Below are 22,519 nucleotides of genomic sequence, written 5' to 3'. Positions count from 1 at the left end.
TAAATATAGGTAGCTGGGGAAACTGGTTGAGAAGTTTGTTCCACTCAGTAACCATAACTGGACTTCTGACCCTGGGTGTCATCCTCCTAATGAAATTTCTACTGTCTTATTTCAGTAGGCAAATGTCTTTCTCTCAGATGTATGTACAGAATAAAGTTCCTGAGGCTTATCATGAGGCTCAATTGACTGTGGAAACCAACCTGACCACCTTAGAGGAGTATGACTGAGATGCCCCATGTTGTTCAAATGAAGCCAAAAATCCACTTGCCATTTCCCTCTTCGGTGGAACAAAACATCTTAGAATGGTCCTCTGCAGCTCCAAGGGACACACAGCCCAACATCTAACAACATCTCTGACTAAACAAACACCCATGCAATAAGGTTGATCAGCGATACTGTCTGTGAAAGATCTTGCTCAAGCGAGGGAAGAGTGAAAGGATTTTAATCTAAAATGGAACCAAAGGATATGAAATGTAGACCCATTCATGTGCCCTCAGAAAAACAAAACTTAAAGACTGAGAGACTGATTTCCCATGAATACCCGATTTAGAGAATTATCACATTTACAGATTTATCGAAACTTAACCTGTGACTAATGAGCATCCGCCAAGAATCTCTTCCCATCTTCAAACCAGTGACTTGCTGCATGGCTCCCAACTGGACTCTCCTTTTTTGCACTGCTTGCCCATAAAAGCAACCCATCCTAAACCTTCAACAGACTTGCCTGTAACTCGTTGCAGCTTGGCTGTCACGAATTGCAATTCCTCTGCTGTTCCCAAATAAACTTGATTTCTGGTAACTTAAGCTTCACCTCTTTTCTTTTAGATTGACTTTTTTTTTTTTTGGCTGCACTGCAGCGGCATGTGGGATCTTAGTTCCCCGACCAGGAATTGAACCCGTGCCCTCTGCATTGGAAGCACAGAGTCTTAACCACTGGACTGCCAGGGAAGTCCCAGAGATTGACATTTTATTTTCCTAACTGATTTTCAAAAAGCAGAGAAGTTTAAAATTTTAATTCAAGTTTTTCTTTGTTGGTTTGTGCTTTTGGATTCTGAGAAATCTTCACCTAACCCAGGGTCATAACTTCTCTGTTTCTTTCCTAGAAGTTTTGTAGTTCTTGCCCTCACATTTAGGTCTATGTTAATTTTGAGTGAATTAATAGTGCTTGTTCAGACCTCTCCTTTGTCTGATGTTAATAAGCCACTGCGTGTTGGGCCTGGGATGCTGGAGGGCTTTCCTCATTGTCCTTCTCCACTCGCAACTTTTAGCAGGCACTGCTGGCATGTGCCAGATAGGGGATTTCTCACCATGCTGTTTCTCCTCCAGCAGTAGACTGTTGATGCTTTTTACTCAGTGTGAGAATCGTGATGGAGGCAGAGGGTCATTCTCCTCCGTGATGATTTGTTTTTTTTTTTTCAAGTGTATACATATGTGCATAATCATGACTCACAGAGTTCTCTTGCTTTTTTCCCCAGTCCGGATTCCCCCAAAAGATAACCAGTATTCCGATTGCCACCATTGTAGATTTGTTTTACCTGTTCTTAAACTTTGTATACGTGAAATCCTGTAGCAACCTTTTGTGTCGGGCTTCTGTCACTAAACAATTCTGAGATTTATCCACCTTGTTGCATGTACCAGTGGTGTGTGGGTTTTTGTTTTGTTTTTTGCTGTGTATAATAATATACCACAGTTTATAAAGACTATTTAAACAATTGGATAATTGTCTAATTATCTAATTAATCATCTTGTAATTATCCTGAAAGCTTGTAATTATCCTAAAAGTAACATGCCAGTGGTCTGTTCACTTTGTGGCTGAGGCCAGAAACCTAAGAATCATCTTTGACACTTCTTCTCGTACCCCTCTTGAAGTCTAACGAGAAAATGCTGTTTCTTCCTCTTTCATAATTGTGGCCCGAATCCAGCCACTTCTCCCTACTTTCGTATCTCTTGCCCCAAATTGTGCACAAGCCTCTTTACTACTTTCATTCTTGCCCTAGGTCTGTTCTCCAGTCAGCAGCTGGAGGAATCTCTTCACAGACGTTTCTCACCTGCTGTCAACCTGCAGTGGCTTGCTTTCTCACTTGAGAATAAAATCTGAAGTCCTTACCGTGGCCTGCAAAGCTCTTATCTGACTGCAGCTACCTCTTCAGCCTTATTTCCTACACCACTTTCTTTCTCTGACTCAGTGTTAGCTGCACTGGCCCACTTGCTATTTTTCTCTGCCCAGGAGAGAAAATTATCTTCTGCCCATTTTTGGATTGGGTTGTATGTTTTTTTGACATTGAACTGCATGAGCCATTTATATATTTTTGAGATTAATCCCTTGTCGGTTGCTTCGTTTGCAAATATTTTCTCCCATTCCAAGGGTTGAATTTTTGTTTTGTTTATGGTTTCTTTTGCTGTGCAAAAGCTTTTAAGTTTAATTAGCTCCCATTTGTTTATTTTTGTTTTTATTTTCGTTTCATTATTTTTCTCTTGGTTCACACGGTCCAATACTTTGCTCCCTCACTTTATTCTGGTCTCGGCTCAAATCTCACCTCATGAGAGAGGCTTGCCTTTAATGACCAAATCTAAAAGGCTATTCCTGCCCCATTTCTTGCCTTACCCAATATTATTTTTTATAATACTTATCACTATTTTCATTATTATAATTAGTTATTTGTCTATATATCTGTCTGTATCCCCGCTGCTCTTTGTTGAGAGCAGGGACTTTGCTAAATCCAGTGTGTTTTAGGCCTGTCATGTTAGCCATTCGAGAATCGTTTCTGAATTATTGAATAGGGATTTAATGATTTTAAAAAATATTTATTTATTTGGCTGTGCCAGGTGTTAGTTGTGGTATGCGAGATCTTTAGTTGCTGCATGTGGGATCTAGTTCCCTGACCGGGGATCAAACCTGGGCCCCCTGCATTGGGAGCATGGAGTCTTAGCCACTGGACCACCAGGGAAGTCCCAGGGATTTAATGATATTGCTTATCAGTTTCTAACTATAACATAATATTCAAGTGGATTGTTCTTTGATAATGTTAACATCATTCTATTATAGGTCATTACTCTTTTAATTCCCCCTCCCCCTTCCTTTTTTTTGCAGTTATTACAGAGAGCATTTGCTTAATTTTTAAAAGCATCTATTGAGAATTAGAAAAAGAAGTAGTAAACATAGAGTACCAATTCAAGAATTGGATTATTCCACATTGCTACTATCTGTTCCAAATTAAGACATCTGGTGACTGAAGAAGTTTGGTTTCTTCTCTGTTTGGTTAACCAGCTGGTTGTTTTGGAAAGGCAAAGACAGTTCATTGTTCTTGTTGAAAGAAGCTGGGTATTCATAGACTTACTATAAAGGGTGACTTTGGGGTGAGAGATTTACTTGAGAAACTGGATATCTCAAGATGCTATTGAGAAAAATGTCTTTGTTTTTTAAAAGATACTTTGAATGTTACATCTGGAACCTGAAGGATAATCTCATACTGCATGAGAGAGTGTGTGTGTGTGTCATTCCTTCCCACCCCCTCCCTCTTTTCCGTGGTAACAAATTCCTGCACTTTAAAAACCGTGCTCTCCCTAAGAATTTTAGGGTATTTTAATGCATGAAGTGCCATATGTTGCTGCAACCAGTATCTTGAACATTCGTGTGAACAAGAGTAGCACATTCAGGCTCGCTAACCAGGATTAATTTACAAAGACATTGTCTCAGTCATTAATGAATATGATATTTAAAATTACATTGAAATTGTAGCAGATGTCAGTTTAGCATACCTTCCACTAAATATGCAGCACTTCTGCCCAGTTTAAAACAAATGGTTCTTTGATTGATTATTTTAAGGCCAATTATGTGTCAGTTTAAAATATACACACAAATTTCTCTAAATTTTTGATAGAAAAGTTTTCTTAGAAATGTTCTGCTGACGTTAAACCAATGCATGCTTTTTATCCCAAGGTCTTGATTTCTCTAGGACATGTTGGTAGTGCATATGAGGGACTGTTCTTTAATGTCCAGTATAGAACTTTTGTAGCTACCATTCGATTTTTCCCATGTGCCACTGACCTTGCCACTAGCACATGACATTAGACATTAGCAGCTACTGCTTCCAAATGCTCTGCTAACATGACTTTGAAACTTGAAGAGTACTAGCCAGGTATTTGTAGATTGTCCCTCAATTGAGTTTGTTTGACGTTTTCTCAGGATTAGGCTGGGGTTATGAATTTTTGAGACGAATGCCACAGAAGTAAACTATCTTTCTCATCACATCACATCAGAGGGCAAGTGACATCAACATGACTTACCACCAAAGATGCTGACCTTGATCAGTTGGTTAAGGTGGTGTCTTCTGATTTTCTCTAGTTGAATTTACTATCTTTTACTCTTTCAATACTCTGTTCTTTGGAAGCAAGTAATTAAGTCCAGCCTATGCTCCAGAAGAGGAGAACTGAGCTCCACCTCCTGGAGGAGGTTGTTTCTGCTTATATTCGTTGGAATTTTTCTGTAAGGAAGATATGTCCCTTCTCGCTCATTTATTTACTTACTCAGTCATTTATTTTTATCAGTATGGATTCATGGGTGTTTATTGTTTGGTTGCTTTTTTGCTCAAACTGGTCTAGAGTGACCAGTGGGAGATCTTGGCTCCTGTGTCAAGGGTATTTTTAATAGGGTAGATCTTAAGCCTTTCTGATCGGTACCTAACTAAAAGATAAGAATTTTGGAGAAGTTCACTGAGAACTTGTTTCACCTCAGTGAAACTATATCATCTTCTAAAACATACTGAAGTTCATTTGCTCTTTAGAAATGTATTTTTCATTAAAAAATGAAAAATGAAATCTTAAAAAGCACCCACACAATTTGATATGTCAGTGGTTTATTCAGAATTGAGAGTTGCTGGTTTGATATTCATGTTCATGAAATTTTGCATATTGGTTCATTTTTTAAAAATAGTTTTAATATAAAAGTAACAGAATGCTTTCATTTTTTAAAAGCTGTGGAATGGTATTTTTTAAAATGTGAATGTGAAATGAAATAAGGCAAATCAAATGAAGTTATTAGAAAGAAAGGAAATCAATATTTGCTTATTTTCTTTATGCCAAGAATTATGCCCACTACATCCTTCTGCTTTGTGTTCCGGTGTCATCCTGTGATTATCTCTGTCCTTGTACCATCACCCTATAGTGTAATTGTTTACTGGTCTTTCTCCTAACTTCTTGAAGACAGCAAGTATGTTTCTCATCTGAATCTCCAGCATTTAGCACTGTACTTGGCTATAAAAGGCGCTCAATATCAAGTATGTCCATTTCTATCCCCATTTTAAAGATGAAGAAACTGAGGCTTACAGAGGTTAGGTTAATTTGTACAACGATGACTTTGCTAGTTTGTGGTAGAACAAGGGCTTGAAATTAGTATGTTTTATTCTTAAACGTATTGCTTTTTTATTGTACCACACTGACAGATTATTGACAAGCTGAAAATTACTTCACTGCATTATTTCCAAATTGACAATCTCTGAAAATATTCATAAGAAACTGGTAACATTTGACGCCTGCTGGGAGAAGAAAGGGGCTTGAGGACAGAAATGTTCTAAGACATTAGTTTTGGAACCTTTTGAATTTTGAGCCATGGGACTATTTTAGAAATTCAAAAATATAGATAAATTTGTAAAATACACAGAAACTTACCAGATAGAGTTTTATATTAAGTTTTAAAATATTGTATCATTTCAGAGGTTTGTTTGTTTTTTTGTTTTGTTGATGTCTTTAGAATCAGGGATCCTACCAGTATTACTGAGCATAGGTTTTTTTATAGTCTTCTGACAATTCCTTTGTGTATCCTATTTTTTGGAATAGGTGGGAAAGGGGAGAGGATAGAATGTTCTAAAGGGAACAAAAGATCAAAGTCCCCATCTTTAATATGAATGAAATTTGACTTTTTAAAGTATGTTCCCTAAATCTTTATTTGTAGGAGCCTCTTACATTAAGTCAGTACTTGGTGATAACACCCAAGACTTTATTTGATTATCTCTAATTAGTTAGGCTGGTTCTGGCTGCATTAACAAAAACTCCACTGCAAATTGACTTAAATAGTCAGAAAATGTTGAATCTCATACACATGGAATTAAAGTTCTTTCCATCAGTCGGATTGGGTACCCTTTAGAATTAGCGTTCTACATGTGAACAAATTGTAGTTAGGAGGGGAATACATGCGTGGACTGGCAAAAATGTATGGTTTCTGAACCAATTACTGGTTAAAAAGGATGGCATTACTATGATTAGGTTAATCCGGATCCATCCCTGGTGCTACAGGCAACTGAAACAATGTTGATGCCCCATGGAGGGGGAAGAGGGGTGAGTTGCAGGGGTTCCATCATGCTAGATATCCTCTACGGTTTCTTAATCACCCTTCAAATAAAATATGATACATGTTTGACACCTCCACTGCTAATAATAACTTTTGAGGAATGTAATGGTTCGTGGTGGATAATGGGTTGCATAGGGGTTTCTTTTACTATTCTTTATTCCATACAAATTCCATAATAAAAAATGGGACACAAAAAAATTAAAAGTGATGTCTGCTTACTGTAACCTTTTTCTGTGTTTGTGTGTTTTATCAATCATCCTGCTCCCTTTTTTTTTTTTTAAATAAATTTATTTATTTTATTTATTTATTTTTGGCTGCATTGGGTCTTCGTTGCTGTGCGCGGGCTTTCTCTAGTTGTGGCGAGTGGGGGCTACTCTTCGTTGTGGTGCATGGGGCTTCTCTTTGTGGTGGCTTCTCTTGTTGCGGAGCATGGGCTCTAGGCACGTGGGCTCCAGTAGTTGTGGCGCGCGGGCTCTAGAGCGCAGGCTCAGTAGTTGTGGCTCACGGGCTTAGTTACTCGGCGGCATGTGGGATCTTCCTGGACCAGGGCTCGAACCTGTGTCCCCTGCATTGGCAGGCGGATTCTTAACCACTGTGCCACCAGGGAAGCCCCCATCCTGCTCCCTTTCTTTCTCCTCTGCTTATATGTAGAATTAATATGTAATTCTTCCTCTCAAAGCCTAATAGGCATATTCCTTAATTAAAGTTGACAATAATATTTTAGTACTTAAGTGGAAGAGGAATAGCATAGAATTGAAATGAACACAGGTTCACAGGTTTTAAAGTTACAATTTGGGTTTCAAATCAAACTCCCTCTGTTATTACCTATGAGAGCATTAGCAAGTTACTCAGTTTCTCTGAACTTCAATTTCCTCTGTAAAATGGTGATAATAATACCTGTCTGATAGGATTAAATGATTAGGGTAAAAAAATTAGACGTATCAATAAGTTTCTAGCACACCGCCTAGCATTTTTTGAACTCCAGTTATGAGTTTTTCTTTTCTGTGAGACTCAATCATCCTAGCCCAGTTTGATAGATATGTTAACATTATTGTAGTTAAATTATAAGTGTGGATTGTGAAGTTATTAGAGCCCATTCCTGAATGACTTTTCCCATTTAGCTTCTCCCTGCATTGGGGACATTAGCCGAATCTCTGCATTGTGCAATCATCAGAGCTAGTTCCTTGCGGTCAGTGGGCAGTATTAAGTTTCAGCTGTGGGGAATTAGTTTTTCTGACCCAAGTCTGATAAATCGTTTCGAAAGAAAACTAGTCCTTTATCCAACATACAGTTCAAATACAACTCTTATTCTTTAGTAGTGAAAATGTAGTAGTGTTTGTTGCTTATGCTGTCAGATCTTTCAAGTATGATGAAATTTATTCATACCTGAAAGGTAGAAATATATTTCTAAGGATACTGCTCATTTCTGACTTCCTACAAAGTAATATGCCAAAGACTTTTAGTACAGTGCCTTTTGTAATCAATAGTTTCTAAATAGGTATAAAATGTGTGTTTTCGTTTAATACATTTTTTCATCTTGTTTAAATGAGAAAGAAAGCTACTTCCTCTTCCATCGTGGAATGATTTAAGCTACCTAGGCTGTCCTTCAGATTTCATATTCACACTTGGCCAATTCAGGAATAAGAGCAACAGCTAGTTGCAGCTAGATGTATTTAAGATGTAATTTATATAGAGAAATAACATTTTATTGGGTTTATTTTAATAGGAAGTAAAATGAAAGAATATTTTGATTGATAAAGATAACTTAAATTTTACTAAGGCAAAAGCCACAAAAGAAATACTTATGTTTAGGGATTTTGTTATCAAGTAACTAATTCTTAATTACCTAAGGACAGTTCTTCAGATTAGAGATGAGTCAGCATTTCCCTTCTAATGTGTTTCAAGATGGCAGTTCACCAAGAAGTTAATATTTTCACCCCCTTGAAGCTTACCCTAAGGTGTTTGTTTTAGGGTGTCTTTCTAAACATCTTCCAGCTACTGCATTGTATTCAGACTCGAGAATTCTGTATCCCAGTAAAGACCACAACAGCAGTGGTGGCTCAATGCCAGGGCACTGCTGGGGGTCTGCTATTTCCTGATCTGTACCAGGTGGGTCAAGATGAGATATTAGTACTTTTTTCAGAACAGTTAGGCCAGTATTTAAATTGGGTTATGGTTGCTTGCTACATCTACTAACTCAAGGACAAGGAATTTTTTTTAATGAAAACTCTTTAACCAAGTGAACCAATATAGCTTTAGACTCTACTAAACTTCCTTTATCTGGACCTCTTCTCCTTGTCTCATGTCAGTGTTGGGAAAGTAAGAACTGCAATATGATCCAACAGGTAGTGGCGGTAACTCCATCCATTCCTTTCTCTTTTCTCTGCTGTTCTCCTTTGGCTTTTCTTCATTTCTCTTCTTTTCTCCTCCCTACTCTTTGCTTTAGTACTCTTTTCTGTCCCTCTTTTTTTGTCCCCTCTTTCATTTGTGTGTGTGTGTGTGTGTGTGTGTATTAATATAAGAAAGGCTCACTCTACATCCTCAGCTCTCACTAGCCTGTTGAGATCTAGAATGCTAACTAAGCTTCCTTTTATGCATCTAACAAATAAATAGAGAAAAGATTAAAATTATGGATAATCTTATTTATTCTCTTTATATGTTTTTGTTAGGTTGAACTATATGAAGTTGTCAATATTGTTTTGATCTACAGAAATAGATTGAACCTTATAGTTCAATATACCCTTAGTAGCCTTCAGCAAAAGTGAGATTTAGAAATGGATTGGAAGGGAGATCAGCTCGGTGCTTTGTGACCACCGAGAGGGGTGGGATAGGGAGGGTGGGAGGGAGGCACAAGAGGGAGGACATATGAGGATATATGTATACGTATAGCTGATTCACTTTGTTATAAAGCAGAAAGTAACACACCATTATAAAGCAATTATACTCCAATAAAGATGTTTAAAAAAAAAAAAAAGGAAAAAAGAAACGGATTGGAAGAGAGCCCTGAGTAGGAGTGCTGGATATTCCCCAGAGGTTCTGGCTTAGATAACTGGGTGGATCAGAGTGTTGTCATGGTGCCGATACCATTGACCAACATGGAGAACATTGAGAAGCATATTTTGATTTTGTTTTTAAGGAGAAGGTTGGTGGGGGCATAAATAATCAGTTTTACTTTGAGGTGTAGTGGGACATGTTCAAGGAGAAATGGCTAGTAGATACTTGGAAATATGGACTTGTAAATAGATGAGCTCGTTGGCACTTGAAAACATGAATGTCAGTGAGGTTGCCTTGTGAGAGTGTCAAGTGAGAAGAAAAGAGAGCCTATGGCTTATCTTGAGGACTGGGAAGTGGGTCATACAAAGAAAACACAGAGAAGGGGATACATAGAAGTAAAAGGGTTTATTCATCATTTTAGAATGATCCATTAGTATATAAAATTACAATTAACTATGTAGCCTTGGAAGTTCTATTTTAAATATGATTCACTTGCATATTAATGTGTTAAAGTATAAGCCAGAGGTTTTCATCTTTTCCCTAAGAGATTAAACTATTTTACTATTTGTATCTATGCACAAATGAATATAAACTCTATAGCATGAGAGTGTTGTAGGAGCTACCTACCTTCTAACATCTATCTTTCTTTTTTTTGAAGTACTATGCTGCATTTAAACTGTGTCAGGTGGACAACCATTGAGATTGTTACCATTACTACTGTCTTAAAAGTGTTAGTTTGTTGTAGTGTTCCATCTGGGCCCACTCTGCCTGTCTCATCAATCCCCAGAATCCTCGCAGGGGACTGTTTCAGTGTGAAACGGACTCTCCAGGCAACACTGGAGGGAAGGAGTCCCGCACTACTCTCCTGCTTGGGGATAGCAGTGCATAGTCATAGTCCTATAACTTATGATTACCTTAAAAGTCACATTAAACTTCCTTATTGTTTAAAACCTGACATTTCATATGCAGAGATCAATATGAAGCCGTAGCAAAGAATTGTTTCTTTTGTAATCTCATTAACACTTTGACTAGTATTTCAAGAATGGGCAGTTGTTTTTATCTGGAATTAAAAAGGATTTTTCCTTGAAGTGTATAGGCAGTACACTCTTAAGTGAACACACATTTTAGGATGTATTTGAAGAGCTTGTAGTAAAAAAAAAATTGGGTTAAATAATTTTTTTTTCACAAATATAAAGTCTTTTTCTATATTTCCTTTTTGTACTTTATTTAAAGTACTGCTAAAGAATGCCATTATTTTACTAATTTCCATAAGCACAGCTCCCCCTGCAGACACACAGACACATGCAATATCATTTTAGATTTATTCTGTTTCTCCTGGAACTCTTCAGCTCTTAATGCATGAAAGTTGAATCAATTATTCACTCATTTATTCAACAATCATATTGATAACAAAAAAGCAAGAAAGAGTCAGGTAATAAGTTTACCTCACCAGTAAAATCAGGTTTTTAAAAAATACTGAGTGAAAAGAGCAAATTGCAACAAAGATACATATAATTGTGATGCCATTTAAAAAAATTCTTAATCATAGGAGTTTTGTCTATAAGGTTTCATTTCTTTAAATAAAAAACTGAGGTTGGGGGCTTCCCTGGTGGCGCAGTGGTTGAGAATCTGCCTGCCAATGCAGGGCACACGGGTTCGAGTCCTGGTCTGGGAAGATCCCACATGCCACGGAGCAACTGGGCCCGTGAGCCACAATTACTGAGCCTGCGCGTCTGGAGCCTGTGCTCCGCAACAAGAGAGGCCGCGATAGGGAGAGGCCCGCGCATCGCGATGAAGAGTGGCCCCCACTTGCCATAACTAGAGAAAGCCCTCGCACAGAAACGAAGACCCAACACAGCCATAAATAAAATAAATAAATAAATTTTTTTAAATAAAAAAAAAAAAAAAAAAAAAAAAACTGAGGTTGGGCTTCCCTGGTGGCGCAGTGGTTGAGCATCTGCCTGCCAATGCAGGGGACACGGGTTCGAGTCCTGGTCCGGGAAGATCCCACATGCCGTGGAGCAACTAGGCCCGTGAGCCACAATTACGGAGCCTGCGCGTCTGGAGTCTGTGCTCCGCAACAAGAGAGGCCGCGATAATGAGAGGCCTGCGCACCGTGATGAAGAGTGGCTCCCACTTGCCACAACTGGAGAAAGCCCGCACACAGAAACGAAGACCCAACACAGCCATAAATAAATAAATAAATAAAATTTTTAAAAAAAATAGTAAAATATTTTTTTTAAAAAACTGAGGCAAATATGGCAGAATGTTAAATCTGGGTAATATGTACAGTACTTGGGTGTCTGTTTCCTTTTTTCTACACTTCTTTGTATATTTGAAATATTTCATAATTAAACCTTTTTAATTTTTTAATTAATAAAATAGGCAGTATGATGGGGGTGTGACAGGCTACTTTAGGTTGGTTGATCAGGGAAGGTCTCTCTGGGGAGGTAACATATTGAGACCTGAATAACAGGAAGGAGTTACTCACACAGAAAAGGTACAGAAAGTATTCCAGGCAGAGAAGCAGCTATTGCTACAGTCCTGAGACAGAAGCAAGCATGACATGTTTAAGGAGAGAAGGCCATTTTAGCCTATCTGGTTGTAAAACCAACAGTTATGCTGTGGAGATAAATGGTCATTTAGTCTCTGAATACTTGAAGGATGCTCACCATTTTCAGACTTATTCTTATACAGAGTTGTTCCATTTAGGGCTTACATACTAATTGTGATAATGACAAATCAAAAGCACACGGAAGCTGGCTGCCTGAGGAGTTTCTCAGTGGTCAAGTTGGGGACAGTTTGAGCACCAAGAAGAATTTAAGTAAGTGATCAAACTTGTTATTATGAGTCTCTATGATGTGATGCAATAAGAAGTACCCAGGGCTTCCCTGGTAGCACAGTGGTTAAGAATCCACCTGCCAATGCAGGGGACATGGGTTCAATCCCTGGCCCAGGAAGATCCCACATGCTGCAGAGCAACTAAGCCCATGCGCCACAATTTGAGCCTGCGCTCTAGAACCCATGAGCCACAACTACTGAGCCTGCGTGCTACAACTACTGAAGCCCACATGCCTAGAGCCTGTGCACTGCAACAAGAGAACCCATTGCAATGAGAAGCCCACACACCGCAATGAAGAGTAGCCCCTGCTCACTGCAACTAGAGAAAGCCCGCACACAGCAACGAAGACCCAATGCAGCCAAAAAAAAAAAGTACCCAGCATCACCTAAATTTTATCCCTGATAACAATATTAAACTGGAATCTAATCATGAGGAGGAAACAATTAGAAAAATCCAGAATATGGGACATATTATCAAACAACTGGCCTGGACTTTTTAAAAAATTCAGTGTTAAGAAAACAAAAGACTGGGGAGGTGCTCTGTGTTAAAGTATTTAGAAATGAAGTGATATTTTGTCTGCAGTTAACTTTCAAATAGTTCATCAAAAAATGTGTGTGTGTTTGCTTATAGAGATAGAAGAAAGCAAGTTGTTGAACCTTGGAGGTGAAAGGCTATGTGTGTGTGTATTCGTTGTACTATTCTTTCAACTTTTGTAAGTTTTTAAATAGTCAAAATTTAAAGTTGGAGAGGATGCTTATTCTTATTTTGAACCCCAATACAACTTTTTAATATTTTTTGCCTTTTGGTTTAGTTGTTTTGTTTGGAGCCACTCTGATAGATCCAAATTCTCCCCCATGTGGTGTTAGTGGTATTGATAATGGTAATACTGATCATTTTTACATAACATTTGTTGAATGTGTGTCATGGTATGCCAGACACGTTATTTCAGTTAATCCTTCTAACAACTCTTGAATTAGTATTCATTTCTCCTTGTAAAGATGAAAAGACAGGCGGTTAAAAAGCTATCACTAAAGCAACAGAAAGAAAAGCAGTTCATCTAAATGAAAATGTGAATTTGTGAGGCACGCTAGAATATTCATTGGTGAAAGCAAGGTAGAAAAGTTTGTGATAAAGTCACTAGGCATGTATATTTTTCTGGCCTTGAACTTGTTCTGTATACAATCTACCATTGAGAGGCAATCTAGCGTGGTGGTTAAGAGCACAGTCCCTGAAGCCAGAATGCCTAAGTTCAAATTGCATCTCCAACATTTACAAGCTGCTACTGCCTGAGAAGCACACATCTCCAGAATTCCTACTGGGTACCTCTATTAGTTTTTTATCGCTGCTGTAACAAATTACTGCAAACTTGGTGGCTCAAAACAACATAAATTTATTATAACTCTAGACGTCAGAAGTCCAAAATGGGTCTCAATGGGCTAAAATCAGGGGGTTAGCAGGGCTGCACTTTCACGTGGAAGCTCTAAAGGAGGCTGTTTCCTTGCCTTTTCCGCTTTCTAGAGGCCACCCAATTATTGGCCTCCTTTGCCCAAACCAGCAATGTATCTCTCTGAACCTTTCTTCCATAGTAACATCTCCCTCTGACTCTCATATTCTGCCTGCTTCTTCTGTCAGTACTTGTAAGGGCACTGGTGATTACTTTGGGCCCACCCAGATAATCTAGAATAATCTCCCTATTTTAAGGTCAACTGATTAGCAACCTTAATTCCATTTACAACCTCAATTCCTCTTTGCCATGTGACCTAACATATTCATAGGTTCCTGGGATTAAGGCATGAACATCTTCTTTTTTTTTTATGAATTTATTTATTTTTGGCCTTTGGGTCTTTGGGTCTTTGTTGCTGTGCGTGGGCTTTCTCTAGTTGCGGCGAACGGGGGCTACTCTTTGTTGCAGTGTGTGGGCTTCTCATTGCAGTGGCTTCTCTCGTTGTGGAGCACGGGCTCTAGGTGCGCGGGCTTCAGTAGTTGCGGAACGCGGGCTCAGTAATTTTGGCTCACGGGCTCTAGAGCACAGGCTCAGTAGTTGTGGTGCACGGGCTTAGTTGCTCCACGGCATGTGGGATCTTCCCGGATCAGGGATCGAACCTGTGTCCCCTCCATTGGCAGGCGGATTCTCAACTACTGTGCCACCAGGGAAGCCCCATGGCATGTACATCTTTGAGGGACCATTTTTCTGCTAACACATCTATGTTTAGATTCTATAGTTGTTAAGGCAGCTGGGACCAGGTGAAGATCTCAAAGTGGAGATCCTGGCTAATGCTGAGGACTGTGCATAGGACCAATTATTAGGTTTGAGCTGAAAGGAATTACTAAGCAAGGTATGTACATGTTTTAAAATTCTCTTACTGGCAGTAGATTCAGTATATAAAAAGTGATTGAATTAGAAGTAGGCAACTGAGTTTTAGTTACATCATGGTAGGGAAATGATTAAAATATTAGATTTTAGTTCTGTTGTTTTGTGCCAGCTCTCAGAGGGAAATGTTCTTGATTTAATCACAATGTAGAGACGCTTTGGGTTTAATTTTAATTTTTGTTTTTATTACAGATTTTTGCTACCCTTGGATGCACTCCTGATATGGAGAAGATTGAGGAACAATTTGCTAATTTGAACATTTTTAAACGTTCCTCAGAAACTAAAGAGCCTACTTATCTGCTTGGCATAGACACATCAAAGACTGTACAAGCAGAAAAAGGAAGCTTGGTTGCTGTCTTATGTTCTAATGGATCAATCAGAATATATGATAAAGAAAGATTAAATGTACTACGAGAATTTAGAGGATATCCTGGACTTAATGGAGTCAAGTTTGCAAATTCCTGTGAGAGCGTGTATTCCTCATGCACTGATGGCACTGTAAAATGTTGGGATGCTCGATTAGCCAGTGAAAAACCTGTCCAGCTGTTCAAGGGTTACCCTTCCAATATTTTTATCAGTTTTGATATCAGCTGTAATGATCATGTCATTTGTGCTGGTACAGAAAAAGTTGATGATGATGCATTGTTGGTATTTTGGGATGCAAGAATTAATTCTCAGGATTTGTCTACTACTAAAGACCCACTTGGTGCATATTCAGAGACACATAGTGATGATATCACTCAAGTATGTTTCCATCCCAGCAATCCCAACATGGTAGTCTCAGGTTCAACTGACGGCCTGGTAAATGTATTTGATATTACTGTTGATAACGAAGAAGATGCACTGGTTACAACCTGTAACTCAGTTTCATCAGTAAGCTATATTGGTTGGTCTGGGAAAGATTATAAACAGATTTACTGCATGACACATGATGAAGGATTTTGTTGGTGGGATCTTAATCATCTGGATACCGATGAACCAATTACATGTTTGAACATCCCGGATGTCAGAGAAGTAATTAATGTGAAAGAAGGGATTTTGGACTATTTGATTGGCGGCCTATATCATGAAAAGACGGACAAATTGTTTGTAGTTGGAGGAACAAACACAGGAATTATTCACATAATGAGCTGTACTACATCAGGATTGGTCCATGTGACCAGCCTTCAGGGAGGGCATGCTGCTACAGTCCGTTCTTTCTGTTGGAATATGCAGGATGATTCTTTGCTAACTGGAGGAGAAGATGCACAGTTGTTACTTTGGAAACCTGGAGCAGTAGAGAAGACGCTTACAAAGAAAGACAGCATGAAAATAGCATCCTCTGTGTACCAGCGAGTTCGAGTTCATAGTAATGATTCTTACAAGAGAAGGAAAAAGCAGTGATGTTACATTGGGAGTTTACTTGACAGGTTTTATAGTTGCAGATAATTATTTCTGTGTACTACCTGTTGTAGACGTGTTTAAAGCTCATATGTAAATAAAAGCAAGCCAGTTAGCAAACAGTCCTGAAAAAATGTTGAGAATAGTTTAATTCAGGTCTTTGTGTATTCTAAAATTATTTTTTTAAGCCACCATTTGAGTATATAATCAGTGAGTTGAAAGTAAAATTACATTCCTCATTTTAAAAACCCATCTGTTGAATTAGTAAATGTGGAGTTTGAAGAAATAGCTTTGATAAGGGCTTTTTAGAAGTAGATGGCTGGTGTGACTTTAAAAAACAGGTGGTTTGGGCTGTGTTTTTTAAGCTCAATTTTTTACATTTTAAATCATCTTCATTATTTATAAAACCAAGTCAGACTGTTTCTTCATTCGAGAAGCTCCTACTTGCTTAATACGTATAGATTACACTGGCATATTTAAATATAAATATTCTAATGAGTTTAAATAGAATTAAACCTTTTCAGAATTAGTGATTTGCATTTATTTGAGAAAAGTATATTTAGTAAATATTTGCATCCACACTTTAATATTGTTGGTTAAACAGTAAACAGGTGTTTCACTGATGAAAAGGGAATTACCTTGCAAAATTCTTTTTGAGACTCAAAGTGAATATACAAAAACAAAAGTATTTATAATAGTAGAATGACTTTTTATTTCAAAATATTCCAATATTTTGTGATAAAATTTTCTTCTATAGTGTTTTATCCATCCATAATTTTAAACTTGAATTTTTGTTTACTGCTAATTTATCCATCCTTCCTTTTAAATATTTCTCTAAAGAATCTTAATTAAAAAGTTGATCCCTCTAAAGGTTTGGTATCTTATCTCTGAGACTGTAGCACTGGGGGAAATTTTTATTTTTCTATAGAACATTTGTAACTTATATTTAGATATGATTTAGCTTAACTCAAATGAGACTGAACAACAGGTAAGTTGTTGTTATATTAAATATATTAAAAATACATGTTTCTTATTTGGAGAAATTCAGCTATTCTTGGTATTGTCCAAACCATAAACCTGAGGGTAATATAGTACTTTTCCTTTTTCCCTTAACCAGTCAATCACCAAGTCCTGTGCCATTCCACCTCCTAAAATCTGTCAGCCTGTTCTTTTGCCTTTACCCCCCGCCACTACTGCCTTAGATAAGACTTTCATCATTTCTCTGCGAGATTACAGACTCTGTCTCTAATCTGCTCCAGTTCATTCTCCCTACTACTTCTAGACTGAACATCGAAAACACAGATTTGATAATGCCTCATGCTGCTTAAAATCTTTGATACATTTTGAACTTTTGATAGAGGACTGTTTAAAATGAAAAACCGTGTTTTCAAGATATTTAGGATATGAGACAATGCTGACTATGTTGTAAGTGGGAAAAGTTGGTAAAAAAAGACTTTCAGAGACACTGCATTTATGCAATAACAGGAAATACAACAGGAGTTATAAAACAGCAGGGCTCTTAAAAATATTTCAAATTCAGAAGTAATTACTAGAGCTGTAAGATGCAAGTGAGGAAATACCTCTGAAAGAGACAGAAAGTGAGAGAAAAGATAAAGGCCGCAGGAGGGGTCTAATATCAGACTGATGGTGTTAGAAAGTGAAAAAAAAAAAAACTTTTTAAGGGGTGAGAAGGGATTATTAAAATGAAATAACATAAGAGACTATCCCAGAACTTCAGTCTTTAGGTTGAAAGGCCCAACAAGGGTGTCAAGTGTAATGAACGAAAAAGACCCACACCAAGGCATAGCACTGTGAAGTTTTAGAACTCTAAGAATAAAGAGAAAATCTTAAAAGTTTTCAAAAAGAGGGTAAAAAACAATCACTTAGGAACAAGAATAACATCTGCATTAGACAGCAAATCTGGATAACAAAAAATGGTAGATCAATGCCTTCAAAGTTCTGAGGACAAATTCCTGCTATCTGAACTTATGCTCTCCAAATTCATGAAGATTACAGTAGATTCAAACTATTCAATCTAAACTCGGATTACAATAAATTTTTTTGACACAACCCTTGCTAAGTGAACACTTCCTTCTTGCTCTCTGAAACTCAGGAACCAAATTTATTTAGCTAACAGTATTCGTTGCTAGCCAAACTCAATGGCTGAACCTAGGAAATAAAAGAGATTTGGATTTCAGGAGATAACTTGCTTTTCCAACCTATAATTCTGTGACCAAACTACCCTCATGTTTTAAACTTCAAGTTTAAAACATGAAGAGAAGTTTAAAACATTTAAGACATACAAAATTTTAAACTTTAGTTTCTATGCAGCATTTCTCCAAAGAAGATATACAGATTGCCAACAAACACATGAAAGAATGCTCAACATCATTAATCGTTAGAGAAATGCAAATCAAAACTACAATGAGGTATCACCTCACACCAGTCAGAATTGCCATCATCAAAAAAATCTACAAACAATAAATGCTGGAGAGGGTATGGAGAAGAGGGAACCCTCTTGCACTGTTGGTGGGAATGTAAATTGATACAGCCACTATGGAGAACAGTATGGAGGTTCCTTAAAAAACTAAAAATAGAACTACCATCCGACCTAGCAATCCCACTACTGGGCATATACCCTGAGACATCCATAATTCAAAAAGAGTCATGTACCACAATGTTCACTGCAGCTCTATTTACAATAGCCAGGACATGGAAGCAACCTAAGTGTCCATCGACAGATGAATGGATAAAGAAAATGTGGCACATATATACAATGGAATATTACTCAGCCATAAGAAGAAACGAAATTGAGTTATTTGTAGTGAGGTGGATGGACCTAGAGTCTGTCATACAGAGTGAAGTAAGTCAGAAAGAGAAAAATACCGTATGCTAACACATATATATGGAATCTTTAAAAAAAATTGAGAATAAAGACGCAGACCTACTAGAGAATGGACTTGGGACACAGGGAGGGGCAAGGGTAAGTTGGGACAAAGTGAGGGAGTGGCATGTAGATATATACACTATCAAATGTAAAATAGATAGCTAGTGGGAAGCAGCCGCATAGCACAGGGAGGTCAGCTCAGTGCTTTGTGACCACCTAGAGGGATGGGATAGGGAGGGTGGGAGGGAGTTGCAAGAGAGAGGAGATATGGGGATATATGTATATGTATAGCTGATTCACTTTGTTATAAAGCAGAAACTAACACACCATTGTAAAGCAATTATAATCCAATAAAGATGTTAAAAGAAATAGAAAAAAAGAAAACTTAAATAGGAACACACTTGCAAAATAAATAAATTGTTGTTAATTATGGCACAAAAAAAAAAAAAAGGCTCATCTAGGAAAAAATAAATAAAAGTCTACTGGAGGATGTAGTCCGCAAAAAATAAGGGAGTAAATCAAGGGAGGCAAGAGATACCAGAAATCAGTGCCCCAACCCAGTATAGTGGCAGGATAACATTTGTAGCAGGCCCACAATATTCAGTCCAGATTGGAGGAGGATGAGCTATGTGGAGGGAGATGTCCAGGGAGAAAAATGAACTGACAGGTTACCCAATGCATTTGACCATGGGGAAAATGGTATAAGTGGATTAAACTCACCAATTACAGGAGATCCTATATTGAAAAATTTTAAGTGAAAACATTTAGAAATAAAAGTTTTTAAAAGATTAGAAAAGAAAAGCAATAAATAAGATTCACTTAAAGGCATAAGTTAAAAAATAAAAGGATGAGGAAAGGTATACCAACCCACAGAATGGTAGAAAATATTTGCAAATAATAGATAAGAACTTGTATCCAGAACTTATTAAAAAAAAAATCAAAAACAACTTGCCACTCAGTAATAAGACCACCCAGGGACTTCCCTGGCAGTCCAGTGGTTGGGACTCCATGCTTCCCCCGCGGGGTGTGCAAGTTCGGTCCCTGGTCGGTGAACTAGGATCCCACATGTGGCGCTGCCAGAAAAAAAAAAAAAAAGGAAAAGAAAAAACAAATCTGTTAAAAAAATAGTAAGACACCAGTTTTTGACGGGTCAAAGTATCTGAATAGACATCTCTCCAAAGAAGATATACAAATGGTCAGTAAACACAAAAAAAGATGTTTAACATCATTAGTCATTAGGGAAATGCAAATTGAAACCACAATGAGATACCATTTCACACCCACTAGGGTGGGTATAATAAAAAAATATTGGTGAGGGTGTAGAGAAATAGAAAGCTTCATATACTGCTGTTAGGAATGTAAAATCGTATAGTTGCAGTCTGGCAATTCCTCAAACGATTAAACAGTTGCTATTTGATAACAGCAGTTCCACTCCTAGGTATATGCTGAAGAGTGTTGAAAACAGTCCACACAGAAACTTGTACATGAATGTTCATAACAGTATTCATAATAACCAAAAGGTGGAAATCCAAATGTCCCATCAACTGATGAATGGGTAAAAGTATATACGTACAATGGAATATTATTCATCCATAAAAAGGCATGAAGTACTAATAAAAGCTACAGCTTAGATGAATCTTGAAAACATGCTAACTAAAAATAGCCACAAAAGACCACATGTTGTATGAGTCCATCTACATCAAATGTTCAGAATAGTCAAATCTATAAAGAGAACATATATATATATATATATATATATATATATATATATATATATATATATATATCTAGGGCTGGGAGGTGGCGGGGAAATGAGAGGGTGTGAATGATAGCTAAAGGGTATAGGATTTCTTTTGGGGGTGATGAAAATATACTAAAATTGATTGTGGTTACGGTTGCACAACTCTGAGCATATTAAAAACCATTGAATTGTACACTTTAAATAGATGAATTATATGGTATGTGAACCATATCTGAATAAAGCTCTTGCCAAAAAAAGAAAAAATTATATACCAGACAAATATGAACCCAAAAGCCCAGATTGCAATCTTAATTATTGACAAAATAGAATTTAAGGCTAATGTTGATTTCAAAACCAGATGAAAATGAAGAAAAAAGGCCCATTTTGTTTATGAATATATATTCACAGTTAAAAATACTAGCTACAAAATCCAATGGTGTATTTTAAAATACGTGACCAAATAGGATTTATCTCAGGAATACCAGGATGACTCCACATCAGAAAATCTATCAGAATAATGGACAAAAAAGGAAAAAAAGCGTGATTATCTTAATTGGTATAGAAAAGCATATGGTAAGGTTTCACACCTATTTATGAAAAACACAGCATCAAGCCAGCAATGGAATAATTTTTTAACTTGGTTAAGGTTTATATATAAAAAATCTAAACTAAATGTTATTCTTAGTGGAGAAATGTTATTAGATTAAATGCATTTCCTTCAAGACCAAGACAATGGGTAAGCCTATCATAGTATGGATTCTGTCTAATACCATAAGGAAAGATTTTAAAAAAAACTATAATATGTAAGGATTGTAAGAGAAGAGGGGAAAAAAACTCTCCTTTGCAAAAGATAAATACCTGAAAAAATCCAACAATCAACAATTATTTGAACTATAAAGAGGTTCAGCAAAGTTGCCAGAAGAAAGCCTATAAAAATCCAAACATCATTTCACAATAGCAAAAGTTAAAAACTATCAAGGAATTAACCAAGAATATAAGAGATCTATTTGGAGAAAACTCTAAAATTCCAATAAAGACATAGAAAATGATCTAAGAAACATTCCATGCTTCCAGTGAGATGACAATATTAAAAAAGTGAACATTCTAAATTTAATCTTAAAAATTAATCCCAACCAAATTCCAGTTGAATTTTTTGAGGAATCCAAACTTACTTTAAAATTTGTATGGAAGAATGAGGTCCACAAATAACTAAGTAAACTTTAGAAAGGGGGATTTTCCCTATCAGATATTAAGATATTCCACAAACTCATAGCAGTAAGAACTGATATAGCCATAGAACAATGCAAATGAATAGAGCTCAGGGACAGCATGGTTATATGGCAACTTAATATTTGTAAAGGTGACATAATAGAAAAGGAGAGTTTTTTATTAAGTGGTTTTGAGGATACTGGCTCGCTATATAGAGAAAAATAAAACTAGATTCCTTAAATGATAGAATTAAATGATAAAAGGTTATAACTATAAATTTACGAGGAAGCATGGGAGAATATCTCTAACCTAGAGGGTGGCAACTGGCTTCTTAAACTTCAAAAGTATAAAGTATAAGACAAAAAAGAAATTTGATTATATCAAAATTAAGCATTTCTGGTCACAGAACATCTATAGATAAATGACAGAATGGGAGAAAAGATACTTGAAATCAATGAGTGATTAAATGTAGACTATAGAAGGAATTCTGCAAATCAATAAGGGAAAACAATACCAATGGAAAAATGAGCAATGAATATGAAAAGGCAAATTTCAGAAGAAACCAAAGAAATCATCAAACTCCGTAGTAATTAGAAAAATGAAAACAAAATAATCACCTTGTATCTTTTAGAATTACAAAAGTTAGGAAATTAAATGATACGAAGATATTGGAGACATGTGGGCATATAGGAACGCTCATGCACTGCTGATGGGAGTGTAGACACACAGATACAGCTATTCTGGAGAGC

The 22,519-nt window shown here is 37.0% G+C and overlaps 1 protein-coding gene across 8 annotated transcripts in view; it reads left to right on the top strand.

Annotated features, from left to right (window-relative positions):
* WDR89 (WD repeat domain 89) overlaps positions 1-19,038 on the top strand; it is a 38,407-nt gene extending 19,369 nt beyond the window's left edge. For 2 of the 8 annotated variants that reach the window (XM_057544493.1, XM_057544495.1), the window contains 3 exons: positions 12,053-12,164; positions 14,396-14,518; positions 14,746-19,038. In XM_057544493.1, the coding sequence (XP_057400476.1) occupies positions 14,776-15,936 (1,161 nt within the window). In that variant the 5' untranslated portion in view covers positions 12,053-12,164; positions 14,396-14,518; positions 14,746-14,775 and the 3' untranslated portion in view covers positions 15,937-19,038. Of the gene's footprint in view, positions 1-115; positions 800-12,052; positions 12,165-14,395; positions 14,519-14,745 lie in introns of those variants that run through there. The other 6 variants (XM_057544494.1, XM_057544496.1, XM_007192971.3 and 3 more) reach the window with 4 other exon arrangements.
* Positions 19,039-22,519: the final 3,481 nt, after the last annotated feature.

Source organism: Balaenoptera acutorostrata, chromosome 3, assembly GCF_949987535.1.
Source record: "Balaenoptera acutorostrata chromosome 3, mBalAcu1.1, whole genome shotgun sequence".
In the NCBI taxonomy this organism is placed as follows: Eukaryota; Metazoa; Chordata; class Mammalia; order Artiodactyla; family Balaenopteridae; genus Balaenoptera; species Balaenoptera acutorostrata.
Note: the sequence above shows the minus strand (reverse complement) of the source record. Positions and strands in the feature narration are given on the sequence as shown.